A 17,265-nucleotide genomic window follows, 5' to 3' on the forward strand; every position below is an offset into this window, starting at 1 on the left:
TACTACAGTGACCACAAAACCTCCTACCACAACGGAAACAACAACTACATCTCAGCCGCCTACACCTATCACTACAAATGCTGCATCTTCTACCACACCTGAAACAACAACTACATCTCAGCCACTTACAAGTACTACTACAACCACTACCCCACCTACCACAACTGTAACAACAACTACAACTCTGCCACCCACAACTACTACTGCAACCACTACAGTTTCTACCACAGCTGAAACAACAACTCAGCCACCTACACCTAATAGTTCAACCACTACACCTTCTACCACACCTGAGACAACAACTACAACTCTGCCACCCACAACTACTACAGTGACCACAAAACCTCCTACCACAACGGAAACAACAACTACGTCTCAGCCGCCTACACCTATCTCTACAAATGCTGCATCTTCTACCACACCTGAAACAACAACTACAACTCTGCCACCCACAACTACTACTACAACCACTACAATTTCTACCACAGCTGAAACAACAACTCAGCCACCTACAACTACTAGTTCAACCACTACACCTTCTACCACACCTGAAACAACAACTACAACTCAGCCACCCTCAACTACTACAACTACTACATTGACAACAAAACCTCCTACCACAACGGAAACAACAACTACATCTCAGCCGCCTACACCTATCGCTACAAATGCTGCATCTTCTACCACACCTGAAACAACAACTACATCTCAGCCACCCACAACTACTACAGTGACTACAAAACCTGCTACCACAACGGAAACAACAACTACATCTCAGCCGCCTACACCTATCACTACAAATGCTGCATCTTCTACCACACCTGAAACAACAACTACATCTCAGCCACTTACAAGTACTACTACAACCACTACCCCACCTACCACAACTGTAACAACAACTAAGACTCTGCCACCCACAACTACTACTGCAACCACTACAGTTTCTACCACAGCTGAAACAACAACTCAGCCACCTACACCTACTAGTTCAACCACTACACCTTCTACCACACCTGAGACAACAACTACAACTCTGCCACCCACAACTACTACAGTGACCACAAAACCTCCTACCACAACGGAAACAACAACTACGTCTCAGCCGCCTACACCTATCACTACCAATGCTGCATCTTCTACCACACCTGAAACAACAACTACATCTCAGCCACTTACAAGTACTACTACAACCACTACCCCACCTACCACACCTGAAACAACAACTACAACTCTGCCACCCACAACTACTACTACAACCACTACAATTTCCACCACAGCTGAAACAACAACTCAGCCACCTACAACTACTAGTTCAACCACTACACCTTCTACCACACCTGAAACAACAACTACAACTCAGCCACCCTCAACTACTACTACAAATACTGCACCTCCTACCACACCTGAAACAACAACTACATCTCAGCCACTTACAAGTACTACTACAACCACTACCCCACCTACCACAACTGTAACAACAACTATGTCTCAGCCATCTACAAGTCCACCTTGCACTTGTTATTGGTCAGAATGGATCAATCTAGGCAAGCCCACCCCAGGCCCTAATGGAGGGGAACATGAATCCATCACGCAAATAAAATCTGCTGTTCATCATGCTTGCTTAACTCCGGAGGAAGTCAAGTGTAGAGCTGTTCTTTACCCAGGCCTTTCCATGTCAGAGGTGGGACAAGTTGTGACTTGTAACAAAGATGTGGGTCTCAAATGCGAAAACAAACAACAAGGGCTTCAGCAAGAATGTTTTGACTATGAAATTAAATTTAAATGTTGTACGTGTCAAACACTTTCAACACCTTCAACTACCACAACTAAAACACCTACTACTACAAGTACAACTCAGCCACCTACAACTACTACTACTACAACCACTACAATTTCTACCACAGCTGAAACAACAACTCAGCCACCTACAACTACTAGTTCAACCGCTACACCTTCAACCGTAACTGAGAAAACTACTACAACTCTGCAGCCCACAACTACTACAGTGACCACCAAACCTCCTACCACAACGGAAACAACAACTACATCGCAGTCGCCTACACCTATCTCTACAAATGCTGCATCTTCTACCACACCTGAAACAACAACTACAACTCTGCCACCCACAACTACTACTACAACAACCACTACAGTTTCTACCACAGCTGAAACATCAACTCAGCCACCTACAACTACTAGTTCAACCACTACACCTTCTACCACACCTGAAACAACAACTACAACTCAGCCACCCTCAACTACTACTACAAATACTGCCGCTCCTACCACACCTGAAACAACAACTACAACTCTGCCACCCACAACTACTACTACAACCACTACAGTTTCTACCACAGCTGAAACAACAACTCAGCCACCTACAACTACTAGTTCAACCACTACACCTTCTACCACACCTGAAACAACAACTACAACTCAGCCACCCTCAACTACTACTACAAATACTGCACCTCCTACCACACCTGAAACAACAACTACATCTCAGCCACTTACAAGTACTACTACAACCACTACCCCACCTACCACAACTGTAACAACAACTATGTCTCAGCCATCTACAAGTCCACCTTGCACTTGTTATTGGTCAGAATGGATCAATCTAGGCAAGCCCACCCCAGGCCCTAATGGAGGGGAACATGAATCCATCACGCAAATAAAATCTGCTGTTCATCATGCTTGCTTAACTCCGGAGGAAGTCAAGTGTAGAGCTGTTCTTTACCCAGGCCTTTCCATGTCAGAGGTGGGACAAGTTGTGACTTGTAACAAAGATGTGGGTCTCATATGCGAAAACAAACAACAAGGGCTTCAGCAAGAATGTTTTGACTATGAAATTAAATTTAAATGTTGCTGGTGTCAAACACTTTCAACACCTTCAACTACCACAATTAAAAGAACTTCAACTACTTCATTCACTTCACCTGTTACTACAACTGAAACAGCAACTAGTACTTGGCCACCAACAACTTCTACTACAACCACAACACCTTCTGTCACACCTGAAACAGCTACTAAAACTCAACCAACTACAGCTACTTCTACTACCAATATATTTACCACAATTAATGTAATGACTGGAGGAACTTCTCAACCACGTACTGCGAATCATAATTGCCATTGCTTTCATAATGGAACAGAGTTCCTCCCAAGTAAGTTGCAATTAAAAAAGATACATGCTTTTTTTACTTTGCAGTTGATTAACATTCATGGCAGAGCTCTTGTGAATGTAAATTCCATATTTTTGAAATTTGCTCTTATTTTCCCTTACTCATGAAACAAATAATACTAAAATGGAACCAAGGTATTTGAGGCATAATTAAAATATGTGTAACAGTCTTTGGGTCTTAAGTAACAGTAACACACAACGCTCGTTGAAAGTAAAGAGCAAAATAATATCCGAATTCAGAAGACAAAATTTTCGCGTTGGCACTGTGCATGTACAAAGAAAAATGGGATGAAAAAGCTGGCCAGCTAAGTTAGATATTTTACACATTGTATGGTCCAAACTATCCTTCAATAAACAGATACCTTTAAAAACTCTAGATTAATGCACTCACAGTTTTCCTGTGTAATGAGGGATTATTAAGGACATTTCAGGTGGTTCTGCATACAAATAAGTCATATGGACTTAAACTATTTATTTCTTTACAACTTGCGTCATCCTCTGATTTTTTGTGTTTCTTGCCTGGTTGGACCAATGTTAGTGCTGTCCTGTTCTTAGATCTCAGCCATTATTTTGATGAGTACAGTGTTATAGAATAAATGGCAAGAGCTATGAAAATAAAACCCAAATAGACATAATTTGTAGTTTTCCTAAATCAAAAGACATTTGATTATATAAACATACCTGCAATTATATTGACAGGAGGGACTTAAGTGTCTGCATTTATTCAGCATCGGCGGAAAAAAAAACAACCCATCTATATGAGACAAATGTCACAGGTTAATCTCTGGTTGTTAAAGCAGATAATAGAGTCTCAAGGAGATTACATTATTTACATTACAGAATTACTAAAGAAAGATTCATTTCATTTTCATGTTTCAATCTCTTTCTCTCTGTGTGCTGATTAAAAAAAACAAACATCACCAGTTGTACAGCAGCAGAGCAGGAATGGTTCTGTAATCAACCTCTTAGTTGGCAGTTATTCAACAGGCCACCACTGGCCATGCCTTTGGGTTCACCATTCCCATACTGTGCAGTATTTTTTTTAGCAGAATCAGCTCATATAACCCTATCAAATCATACAGCAATCTGTCATGTCAGCACATTAGCTACCCTTTCTGCTAACGGGATAGTACATTTTAAACAGTTTATTAAAAAGACATATTTGTCACATCAGCTCCTGTCTCAAAACCACTCTATCTGCAAACCTTCTCTCTTGTGGAGCAATATATACTCCTGCAGGGGGTGTTACATAACTTTGCCCAGCAAAAGAATCTGCTCATGTACTCAAAGCAGCAGTTCAGTTATGTTCCTGTTACATTTCATCACAGCTGGTCATTTACAAGCGGAGTTTCCTGAGCATCAGCATCTTCATAATGGCCTTGTAGAGAGACTGTAAAGCTGCTCCTTTTGTAAAATAACACAGCAATACTAATGGATATGTTGAAATAATAGGCAAGAGTATACATATAGTATCTACAAAATATAAACAGTATGTGCTATCAAATATGTGATGTGACAGACCATTATCAATAACCTTCCTATGCCTCATTTGCAGATTCCATAGTCTACAATGTGACGGATCACGATGGCTACTGTTACACAGGGTACTGTAATGAGAACTGTAATGTAGTGCCCAAACACCACCCCTGTTCTATGTCTAAGAAAGATTGTGTTGATATAACGCCTCCAAGAAAGGTCAGTCTTTATTTCCTTTCTTTACATATTTAACAGTGTTTCTATACGCAATTGTTAAACAATACTCCAATCCTTAAAATGCTAGCATTTATGCTAGCTTTTATCATCAAAAGCTATGCATTTAACATGACTAATTAATATGTCATTCTATGAGAATACCAACCATCTCTTTTTTCTTTGATTCTAATCTATGATTCCCGTAATAGGACGGTGAAAGCTGGAATGCAAGTAACTGTCGTGTAGGAACATGTCATACTGGCATGGTGACCTATAGCAACAAAAAATGTCCAACTCTGAAACCCAAAGTATGTGTAAATAACTTCCCTCCCATTGAAGTGAAGGATAGTGATGAATGCTGCTCCCACTATGAATGCCAGTGTAAGTTTGACCTTCTAAAATGTTGCTATGTTGCACAATTCTTAAGTTAAACATATGAAAGCATTTTAACTGTAGCAATGTTTTGTTTTTTAATTTTACTTTTATTTAATTTTACCTATATTATCTATTTTTAACAATGGCTGTTGTGTACTGGATGAAATCAGATGACTTGAAATGTTTTTTAAAAAAATTTAAAATCTATATTGTATGAAGGTATCTGCTATGGTTGGGGAGACCCCAATTATGTCACCTTCGATGGAACCTTCTATAGTTTTAAAGGCAACTGTTCCTACTGGCTGGTGAAAGAGATCTTACCCAAACAAAACTTCAGCATTATCATCGATAACTACTACTGTGGTGCAGCTGATGGATTGTCCTGTCCTAAGTCCATCACTGTCTTCTACAAAAGCTACAAGATCTTTATTACGCAGAACAAAATTAAAGGCATTCTCAAAAACCAGGTAAATAAATGGCACCGTTAACATTCTATAATTTTGATTCAGACGCTATCAATTATCCCAGCAGCAACTCCTCTTTTTTGCCTTCAGTGCAAAGGCAACCACAGGTTTGGATTTATGTGCATACCTGACCTTAATCTAATTTGTAAAACTGTCCAAAGAAGGTCTTTCATACCAGAGAGTAGATCTATTGAACTGTGCAAAGAAATCTGTAAATGCATATTTCTGACATTGATTTCATAATGTTTTTTTGTTTTAGGTTTTTGTGAATGACAAACCAATAAAAAGTCCTGCATACCAGAATGATGACTTCCGTTTAACCAACACTGATATTGATGCAATTCTCGTCATCCCTAAAATTCATGCCAGGGTCACCTACTCAGGGCTCTTATTCAGTATCTACCTGCCCTATAGTATATTTCACGGCAACACAGAGGGACAGTGTGGTGAGTCCTGCAGCAGAAATTTATAGAAGCTTACTGTATGTGGAGTTTAGACATCAGTTGATAAATGACGTGTATTTATAGTAGTTGAATATTTTGTGCATATGATACCTTAAACAGATAGAATCCATTGTACCTATCTGACAAATTGCATTCAGTATGATTAATTCTTGAAAAAAATGTAACCGTAAAATGGCTTCTAAAGGATTCTAGTGATTCAGCAGGAAAACAGCATTGCAGGACTAACCTGAGTTGTGTCATGGTTTTACTAATGATGAGGATTTTTCTAGGCACATGTGACAACAACCGGACAGAAGACTGTAGGTTACCCAGTGGCAAAATTGATCCTTCATGCTCTAACATGGCACCGTTCTGGCATCTTAACAACAGTCTGTGTCATAATACACCTCCCCTACCACCAAAAACGAACAATACCTGTGATTCAACCATCTGTGAGATCATCAAAAGCAGGTAGGAGGAAAATGGGAAATCACTTCAGAAATGGCACCAGTCATCTGTAACATCAGGTTCAGACATTGGTTTAGTTTTAAATATTCATTCTCAGCTGTGAGTTAAGTATTTACAAATTCTTAAATTAACATGTTTTTTATATTTAATTTTATTACGGAAGTACTTAGGGACATCTCCATGGATGGAATTATAAATGTCCAACTAAAAGCCTTACATAAAGCATGTGAGCAAATAGAAATTAAATGAGAGTTCAAACTTAACATTAACATCTTTTTCTGTTGTGCAATGCTAGACGTTAAAATAGGCAGCAAAAAAAAAAGTGAATAAACATCACTGGTTTATTCACTTGTGTCAACTTTATAATGTGTAATGATGTATTCAGTTTTTGTCCAGTGTTCATACTGACTGTAAATCCCATCTTCCCCAGTGTGTTTGAGGCTTGCCACAACCTTATTGACAACAGTCGATATTTTAATGTCTGTGAGTCGGATGTGTGCCACAAGCACAACGCTAACACTGGCTGCCATAGCTTAAAAAGCTATGCTGATGCTTGTGCTGAGGCTGGAGTATGTATTCCCTGGAGGAATGCCACAAATGGAGTCTGTGGTATGCAATATGTAATGTTTACGTCAAGCACTATTACACAGTCATGAATTCACAACTCACCCACAACATCACAGCAATGACCTATACTAAAAAAACATGATGTTTATTCTCTTTCCATCTCTTCATAGAATACCAATGTCCAACTCCCAAAGTCTATCATGCCTGTGGCCCTCAGGTGGTGCCTACCTGTGACTCCTGGTACAGCATTTCACCAACACATTGTTGTTGCTCATCACAGTCAGTTTTCATTAAATTATGCTTTGAATCACATAGAACAAGATGTGGCCTTCACTGTATGCTGTTGTTTCTGCAGGTACAACGAGAAATTCATCTATACTGGCAGTCAGTTCAGCGCCATGACAAAAGAAAAGCTGGAGGGTTGCTACTGCCCAAATGACACCATCCTCCTCTCGTCCAGCTCCAATGAATGTGTGTCCACATGTGGTAAGATTAGATATAGCACTACTCTATGCCAACAGCTATGCCTTGCACTTTTTGATTACCTTTAATAACGAAGTCAAAATCCCATTTGTTATTCTATCATCAAAATCACAACTTTATAGATATACTTAATATCCTGTTGCAAAGAGGAAACTAAGGGTTTAGAGGTCTGGGTAATGAATGGGTGTGTAACACATTCTCTGATGCCATAAACCCAGGTTTGCACCTTATCTTAAACCAGCAATTAATGTTGGCTCTTTTTACTATGTAGACCATCTATCCCCAACTTTAACAATATCTTTGCAATAGTTTAGCTGACATGGGAATCTATGAATATTCTAGAAACCATTCAAGAAACATTCAAAAATGTAATTATTTAATTCAGTGTTTTACAGATCATCAACATTTTCATTGTTTAGTTGCCTGCACGCATATATACAGATTTCTGCTTCACCTGTTTTAGTCTCTATTAGTGTATTTATGTGAACAAAACATGTTTAGCTTTGAAGAGAGCCAGACTACCAGTCAATAGCAGAGTGACCATGAGAACCTGGACTTTTCCCTATGTGCTGCTACACTCGGCTATGTGAAAGAAATTAAGCATGAGAGAGAGGGAGAGGGAATGAGAGAGTACAGGAGGGACAGCGATAGGTAGCACTTACAGTGATCAGCCCAGTCGAGCAGGCTTCAAGGCCCACTGTGGTTCGGTGTTGCCTTCACCTCCCTCACGTCTGTCTCCCTTCCCAGCTAACTATGTAGGGTTCAGTCCCGTTTATTCGCTCATATCTTTATCATCAACACTGAGGCAGCCAGCAGTGGACTGTTGTTAGCCATCAAAAGGCTCTGAAATGCTCAGAGAAAAGAAGCTACAATCCAGAAAAATCCAAATGCTTCAATGAGTCCAGTTCAGTACTATTCAAGTTTTACTGCATAAGCGGTAGGCAGAAGACAACGGGAACCTAGTCTGAGTTTATTTAGCAGGATAATGTTGTAGCTTCATTTGCTGCTTTGGTTTAATCAGAAATTCTAAGAAGGTAATTTAAGTACTCAGAGTCTCAGAACTACAGAATTTTATTACAGAAAGATCCAATGAAAAAAGAAAAACCCCTAAAATAAAATATATCTGGTGTTGTATTTACTACTATGCTTTGAGTTCTAATCTCACACTCCCTATAACTGACTAACTAACTGACTAACTGACTAAAAATGGGATGTGTAACTGACTAACACTCTCTATAACTAGTTATAGAGAGTGGAGAGTTAAAAAGAGAAAAAAGTTTAATACAATGCAAACTGAACAACAGTATAGACCAGCAACCTTACTTAATAAAGTTCAGTTCTTGTTAATACTGTACTTGTTAGTGCGTCAACTCCGTTATATGGTCATTTTTGAGACTATCACTACTACTGTTGTTGTAATGGAAAGATGTTTATGATAGCTTTTCTTCAAAACCTACACTAACAAAATCATCACAGAAAATTCTAATCAAATTGTGCAAATAATGTACTATAACATCACAAAATTATATAAATCATGTGCCTGTCCCAGCTCAGTGATTTCTGGACCCAAATGCAGACACACACAAAGGCGCTTAGGTGCACTGAAGGTACTTTAATTGAAGAAAAAACAGGCATGCAGGCAGGAAAGACTGGGGTTGAACAGGAACAAAGCAGGAACATGTGGGGAGTCAGTTGACAGACAGGAGGGAAAGTTTAGGGACATCTAGTGGCTGAATGGAAAGCTGGCAGGAGACAGGGGCACATTGGCCAAAATGAACAGGACTGGGGCAGGAGTCATGACAGTGCCGGTGTTCATGTACTGTTCTGCAAATCATCACTGTTCATTTAACCTCTGTTTAATACATGTTTTTAACAATTAAATGCATAGAATATGAAGTGTGAAAAAAGTAGACAGGAACTCTTTTAAAAAAATCATAAAAGTTGTTTTTAAACTTGACTTCAGAGAGGATACATTCAGCATTTACCTATTGGCCTGAACTCTTTGAGACAGACTCACCAGAGCTCTAATGAATGGAAATGAGTTTATGCTTTTTATCTCTCTCTTAATAGAAATCTGTCGGTTGGCAAACGGAAAATGGACCAAGGTAAATCATTTGTCTACAATGCCAGTCCCTTCTGACACAGTCTTTTGACGGGCCTGTAATTTAAAATAATGCCATGCCCTCTGCCATAATTCTACAATAAACATTGTTTCCTCAGGCCAATGCATCATGGATAGAAGGGTGTGAGGAGTGTATATGTGAGGAGGACACACTGCAGGTCACCTGCCATAACATATCCTGTCCAACACAGTCACCCCTCAGCTGTGACCATGAAGGTCAGGTCAAGGTCAATGACACTGTTGGATGCTGTCAAAAGGAGAAGTGCGGTAAGAGTGCACCAAGAAGGTAGCAACAGCTAATACTGAGATCACAGCTTTCCTGCTCAATACACTCTGTATTTATAAATAGAGTGTATTTACATATTGTATTTACAACAGTGTATAATCTATCCATTTTTTTGTGTCTTTGTATTCGTCTTGAGTCTGTCCCATAATGCACTGAGTGAAACATTCTGAACAGCACTTTGTGTCTTAGCCTCCGAAAATTCTCTGAAAAGCTGGCAGGTGTCCATTAACCTCTAGTGCCAGGCAGTGTAACAGGACCTCTGACGCAGGTGTTGAAAATGAAGTTTCCACCATTTAACTCTTAGCTGCTAACTGTTTGGTGGAACTATGTATGGGAGTAGTTAAAACCAAAAACACAGTTCAAACATTTGATGTGATAGTAAGAGGACAACTGATGTTTTCAATTAGATTACATACAGCAGGTTGTTTGGAGGAGGCCTTAGTAAAAATGGGACATTGTGCATACCATAATTGTAATGAACCACACAGAGGCCACAAACGAAAAATGACCACAACAAGTCTCTTTCTAGTCTTTTAAAAAGGACTTTGTTCCTTTGTTTCGCAGTGAAAGAGCTCCTCAGTTGTTATTTGCTGGTATGAACGTTCCTCAATTCATCCATCTATGTCCTTAAACAGAGTGTGATGTGAAGGGGTGCTCTCATATTGTGCCGTCCTGTCCGCCTGGTTCTACTCTAAGCACCGAGACGGGAGTCTGTTGTCACACATACACCTGCGGTGAGTGTGCTCATGCGTGTGCATGTTATTGAAACTGCTTAGCCAGGTTTAATTTTTGCCACTGTGGTTGTTGCAGCACATTTAAAATACATTTGTTGAATTTTCGTTTCATAGTGAACACGTGTGTTTTCAACAACACTGGATATAAGGTGAGATCTCACATCTACAACACAAAAGAATACAGGAGAGCAAATTTTAACACAGACTGTGATATTGTGTCATTTTTCTACAACCAAAAACATACGTCATCAGAAAGATTTGAAAGTTGTGTGTATATTGTATTGACATTACATTTCTAGACATTATAACTGGTGACAATGGTGAACAGTTATGCTGCTTGGCCATGCTTTTATATGTTACCAAAATCTGTGAATAATAGCCTTTGTACAGGAAGAGAATTTGGCCATAATTCATGACCACTCCGTTATGACCATGTAAATTTACTATGCTGCCATAATTTGCAGGAAGTCTAAATACGAATAAGACATAAAAAGTGTTATCCACATTTGTCTCAACCTCACAATATATTCAAGAATTTCTATACTTCATATCCATTAGTCCATGCCTATTAAGTCTGACTGCTATTTACATGACATGACATGGTAACGCTATATCAAACAGCAAATGAGTCACAACCATGAATTTCTGACAGAATAACACAGGCTCCCTTTCACAAATGGAAAGTCGAATTCAAAAGCCATAAAAATTCCATGTGAAACTGAGTCATGTTTTTAAGTCCTTTTTCCATCCCTACACAAATTTATTAGGACCATACACTCAGTGGTCACTTAAATAGGTACACCTGTAATATCTGTTGCAATCCAATGCAGCAACTCAGCCACAAACTTTCCTTTTTACAAAAATAATAATGTTCAGTTTTTGACTGACACTGGCAGATTTAACTATATGTTCATGATTGAAGTTATAGTTTACACTGGTGTTGTACTGGACTGCACTATATTGGGATGTGTTGGTAATCTACCCCATTTACAAGCATTTGTATCTATCTGTGCTGATATTCTTACACTGTCCATCAAGGTTGGAGACATGGTGCCCATGAACCCATGTGAAAAGTGCACTTGCACTAACACGACAGAGGCCGGCAGACATCAGTACGAAATAAAATGTCTGCCTGTACCATGTGACACACACTGCCCTCTGGTAAGACTAATCTCTTTTCCCTTCCTCAATTCTTACATACATTCTTTATGACTTTATTGATGAAGATATTGATTGAAAACGTATTCTCCCAGTCATTGATTTTTTTCAACTTTAAGGGGAAAACATTGGTGTCAATGTCATTTTTCTAGTTGCCATTAATGCCCATAAAAACGGACCTCAGCAGATTTGCAGTACTTTTTTTCCATTCTGCCTCTATTGGCTGTTCTTTTCAAAGTTTTCCCTCGTTAGTTTTAGCAAATAATAGCGAAATACATGGATAACACCAATGCAAGTCATTTTACAAATCCAGACATGAGAGTGTACACCAACAGATTTGTGAGTGGAAATTTTGAGAACGCAAGGACAGAGAGTCATCAATGTGTCGATAGAGCAGCTGTGTCAGTGGATTTGGATGAGCAGTATAACTACCTCTTTAATCACTATTCAAAGATTTCCTCTCAGTTTTTTTTTCTCAGTCATATGCAAACCAAAACTGAGAGCAGACCAAAATGCCACAGATACGACTTAAAGTCAAATATTTTCCTGTTAGATGCCACCTTGTAGATAACATCAAGCTACTACATACTGCAGATTTTTCGTGCGTTAGATATCATTTAACTGTGAATTTAACTGTCAGATACGAGAGAGTCCTGCTGAAGCCTTTTGATAAGCACCTCCTCACATTCTCCAGAGCTGGGCCTCTGACAAATTGTCTGTAGGAACAGTGAGAGCAGATTCAAACTGAACATGTTCCATATCAAAAGACTCCCTTCAGACCCTTAAATCTTGACCTGTATAATGTTTAAATCTGGGCTCTGGTTTGTACTGCTTCAGTATTAGGTCATTTATACATTTTCACAGGTCTAATTAGTGTTTTGAGCACTTGTGCTTGGATACAAATTTGTCTTTTGACCACACAAAGTATTAGTTTAAGACTGTCCGAGACATTTTGTGTTCTGTATGTGTCTCAACTTTAGTTTTGCCTCTCTACTGTCACTGGAAATAACTATAGGTAATATAAGTAAATGAATGAGTGAATATGCCCCTTCCGTTTATAATTACCTGTTTGATAAAGCCATACTGTAAACCCAACAGAATACTGATGTAAACCTTACCGTTACATATTCTCATCAAGACCTGATCTTTTGTTGGTTTTACATTTGTGTATTTTCTTTATATGCTGAGTTTGTGTTTTTGTCTCGCTTCAGGGTTATGAGTACCAGAGCATCCCTGGCCAGTGCTGTGGAAAGTGTGTCCAAACAAGCTGCATTGTCATGCTGTCGAAAAACTCCACACACATGTTAAAGGTTAGTATATGTGTGTGTCTGTGTGTGCATGTAATGTATGTGTGTGTTTGTAGATAGAATGAAAAGAGAAGGAAATTAGATTTTATACATCTTTAAGATCACTAAGGTCTTCAGCATCTCTACTGTCTGTAAATACAATAATGATGCTACCAGATCACACTGCATTAATTTATACAGGTGGACATATTTTTCTGTTATTTCAGCATAACACAACACATGTCATGCATATGATGGCAGGTCAAAATAAAATAATCCACTGGATGTGCAGTTGAAAACTAAAAAAAAGAGTCATTCTTGGTGTACATCCACCAGGCGGATAATTGAGAGAATTAAATCAAACAGTATTACATCATTAGAATGGAAGTCTGCAAGTTGATTTTAATTCTGTAGTTAAATGATTATCAACCCAAGACTGCCTGAAATGGAGACAAAAAACTCATAGTTGAGATAAAAAATCTCAACTATGGTATGTTTTGGAAAATGCTTAGAAATAAACTTTTTGGGATGTGTATAAAATTGACTAAAACATACAGAACTTCTGGTATGTCCCTTTTACTTTTTTCAAGTGTAAATTGCCATATCACTAGAATCAGCACAAATCAACAGGCGGTAATGTGATCCACATTATCGCCTGTTGACATGACAACAGGGTGGCAAAATGACTCAGAGTCAGAGGCTATAAAAGCTAGAACAGGAACCGTCCACGTCTGTTGATATGGAGATGATAGGGACACTGATGCAGCTCTGCCTGGGAGACTGAGCTCTATAATTTTGTTATGTTATTCTTCAGCCTGGCACCGTTTGGTCCCCCGCTGGGAACCCCTGTGAGAAGTTTGAGTGTGTGAAGACAGCTAATCAGTTCATCACTGTCGAGGCCAAGATCATCTGTCAGCCCTTCAACCCTGATGAATGCATACCGGTAGACTGCACACATGCACCGACACATGCACACACAAACCATCATCGCTGTAGCTCCTTAAATAAAGGAAGAATTCAGTCCTTCCGGTTGGAATATAAAACACACACATTCACTGATGACATGATGTTCATCATGGTGGTGATGTGAATTTCTACAGAATGAAACATGGGAAAACGGATTTCTGATGTGAATATGTGTATCTCCTACAGGGAACAGAGGCCATAGCTCCAGACGGATGCTGTCGTGTCTGTACGTATTGCTTCCAAGAGTTTTTCATACCTGCATATTATTTATGCTCTAATGGCATGGCCACACTGTTCTTTCACTCTGCTTACACAAAGTCTTATGATGTCCACCTTTCATGCAAAATCCATTCGACTTAGTTCTGATGCCTGGCCTCATCAAGCCTTTCAATCACGGTTCCTTACGACTGCACATATAAGACACAATAATGCATTATTAAGGTTTGTAGCAGCTATTAGAATACATTATGAAGGTATCTGTGGTACGTTAGATTCATGGGCCTAATAGAAATTACTACCAAATATCTTATGGTTAACTAGTTGAGAAAAACTCTACATTCAAGGTATCATTGGTATATTGAGACTCTTCATAAATTCAGCAATTTGTTCATGTGTTCTCAGCCAGTTTATTGGTATTGATCAAGAGCAGTTAACTCGGACCAGAGAGCTCAGACAGGTTCGTCCTGCTTGGTTAAATTGCAGTTAGATTTGTTTTACTTCTAATAACAAACACAAAAATGCAAACATAAGTGAACTTTTCCATCATGGTTTGCACCCAAGAAAACCAAAACCAAAGAAAGTTTAGTCGTGCTTGCACCATAGTCTTCATTTTTTTTAAGAGACTGAAGATGATAAGATGAAACCATATGAGTAAATCAGGTCAACAGATGTTATTCCCTCACAATTTGTTTCTCCTGGCTGTCTCAGGTGTTCCAAATACTCATACATGCAGTGTGTCCACCACTGCTGTGTACCTGGAGAGCAAGGGCTGCTACTCCAAAGACACTGTGAACATCACATCTTGTAGTGGAGCATGTGGTACCTTCACCTTGTGAGTCCCCATTATGCCATTTTCCATATCATCAGTTTCATGGAAGATTCTTAATATTTATAAATGAATTTTTCTGTTTCTTGAAATTTGAACATTTTCTCCCACAAATGAGTTTTTTTAATCACATTAAATGGGCATTAAGTTAGGGGAATTGTAAGAGATGGATAAAGCAAAAAGATTGGTCAAAATCTGTGCAGCAGAGTCTGAGATATCTTGACTTTTAGTTCATAATATTGGTTAAAAAAAAAATGCTGGATCCTACACTTCCCATATTGCAACTGCCTATTTATTAGAGCCTCCCAGTCTGTTAAATGACAAAAAAGTATTATATCATTTATTACCACAGACTTTGTGCTACAAATTTATAGTCTCCAAGCCCAAGACTGAGATAAACCCTGATGGCATCACTATAACATTATTATAGGTTTTTATTATAGGTTTTTATTAGGGTTATTTTCTCAGACTTGACAAAGCTTCTCAAGAATTACAGAAGACATTATATAACTGTCTTCACAGGGTCAGTAGTACTAACCATAAGTAGTAAACTTATCTCTATTTGTAAAAACTGTTGAAGTGCCATCAGAATGTATTAAAATTGTAATTATAGACTGAAAAAAGACACCATCATTTCTCACTTCTCTCAGCTATTCCAGCAAAATGAGATCCTTGCAGCACACCTGCTCCTGCTGCCAGGAGATGGCCACATCAGAGAGGCAGATCCAGCTCTCCTGCCCTAACAATACTGAGGTCTCCTACACCTACATCCACATTGATGCCTGTGGGTGCCTCAAGACAAAATGCTCTGCGTTTGACCAAAGTGACATGGCAACCACTCCGTCCAGTATCAAGTCACGTCGACGCAGGAGATAAGTAAAAAAACTGGACTAGCATATGCATTGGCATTGTAATGAGCATGTATTTGTTGGACCATAATTGAACAATCATACTTGAATCAGTGTCAACTTCATCCTCATACATGATTTCTCCATTTATGTTTAATGTATTACTTTATTTAGTTTTAGCTTCATAAGATTGTAAACCCACAAAGATATCATTAATAAAGATCATACTGTAACTGCAAGCTGAGCATGTTTGTTTTTGTCCTGGTTTCTTTCTGCATGCATGGTGTGTGAGTGTGTATGTGAGCGTGTAACTATCCAAATTCGACTAATCCTCACCATTTTCGTCTTAACATAAACCAATTTATAGCCAAAAAAAAATCAAATCTTCACCACTAACGCACCTTAAAAAAAATACATGAATGACTGAAAGATTCTTATGTCAGCTACTGGGGTAGAGCTAACTTCCAGGCTGTGTGACACCCCGATGGCCTCCACCAATTCAATTTAATGTAGTTCCTCATGTGTTTACTGTTAATATCATTACTGTACTGGCTGAAGGTTCATTAAAGCACATATTTCACAATTCAATGGCATCTTGGAAGAAAACAGGTTGAAATGTTCTTTAAACAACAGAGATCAGAGAGATGTTCCTCCCTGTGCAGATTAAAATGAACTTGCTTTCGATGTAAAATGAATGTCATGCGATGTGAAGTAAGCAGATGAAATATTTAATTTTAATTCTGAATGGACTTTGAGTTGAGAAATAAGACCAAAATTATATATTTGGTTTGTTTTTTTATGTTTGTGCTTTCAACATTGGTTGAATTTTTTGATGATCTAAACTGCACTAAAAACTTTTGAAGATCACATTTATTCTTATTGAAAGTAGTTATATGTAATTGTTATTGGTTCTTTGAGCCATTATATTTTCCCCTATAACTTTTAATTTTGAACAACAGAAAAGCTGCTGCACATTCAGTCATTTCGGGCCTGAATTATGAGAGATTTGCTCATTAGAGATCATAATAAAGAATACAACAGCATTTTTTCTAGGATGTAATTTTTAATTTTTACAAATTGTGTTGATTCAACTCTCTTTTTTTTAAATCTGTAGTTTGTGCTGTTGTGAAGCATACTCTCTGTA

The 17,265-nt window shown here is 38.5% G+C and overlaps 1 protein-coding gene across 1 annotated transcript in view; it reads left to right on the plus strand.

The window, feature by feature from the left end:
- Positions 1-16,326, plus strand: part of LOC120789642 (mucin-2-like) — an 18,489-nt gene extending 2,163 nt beyond the window's left edge. Inside the window, exons 2-20 of the mRNA XM_040126485.1 lie at positions 9-3,167; positions 4,740-4,879; positions 5,086-5,257; positions 5,471-5,718; positions 5,975-6,161; positions 6,449-6,629; positions 7,057-7,235; positions 7,364-7,433; positions 7,549-7,679; positions 9,747-9,781; positions 9,897-10,065; positions 10,720-10,818; positions 10,933-10,967; positions 11,857-11,979; positions 13,188-13,286; positions 14,077-14,205; positions 14,415-14,454; positions 15,156-15,279; positions 15,924-16,326. Coding sequence (XP_039982419.1) covers positions 9-3,167; positions 4,740-4,879; positions 5,086-5,257; positions 5,471-5,718; positions 5,975-6,161; positions 6,449-6,629; positions 7,057-7,235; positions 7,364-7,433; positions 7,549-7,679; positions 9,747-9,781; positions 9,897-10,065; positions 10,720-10,818; positions 10,933-10,967; positions 11,857-11,979; positions 13,188-13,286; positions 14,077-14,205; positions 14,415-14,454; positions 15,156-15,279; positions 15,924-16,149 — 5,546 coding nt within the window. The 3' untranslated portion in view covers positions 16,150-16,326. The remainder of the gene's footprint in view (positions 1-8; positions 3,168-4,739; positions 4,880-5,085; positions 5,258-5,470; positions 5,719-5,974; positions 6,162-6,448; positions 6,630-7,056; positions 7,236-7,363; positions 7,434-7,548; positions 7,680-9,746; positions 9,782-9,896; positions 10,066-10,719; positions 10,819-10,932; positions 10,968-11,856; positions 11,980-13,187; positions 13,287-14,076; positions 14,206-14,414; positions 14,455-15,155; positions 15,280-15,923) is intronic.
- The last annotated feature ends 939 nt before the right edge of the window (positions 16,327-17,265 follow it).

This window comes from Xiphias gladius, chromosome 1 (genome assembly GCF_016859285.1).
Source record: "Xiphias gladius isolate SHS-SW01 ecotype Sanya breed wild chromosome 1, ASM1685928v1, whole genome shotgun sequence".
Classification (NCBI taxonomy): domain Eukaryota; kingdom Metazoa; phylum Chordata; class Actinopteri; order Istiophoriformes; family Xiphiidae; genus Xiphias; species Xiphias gladius.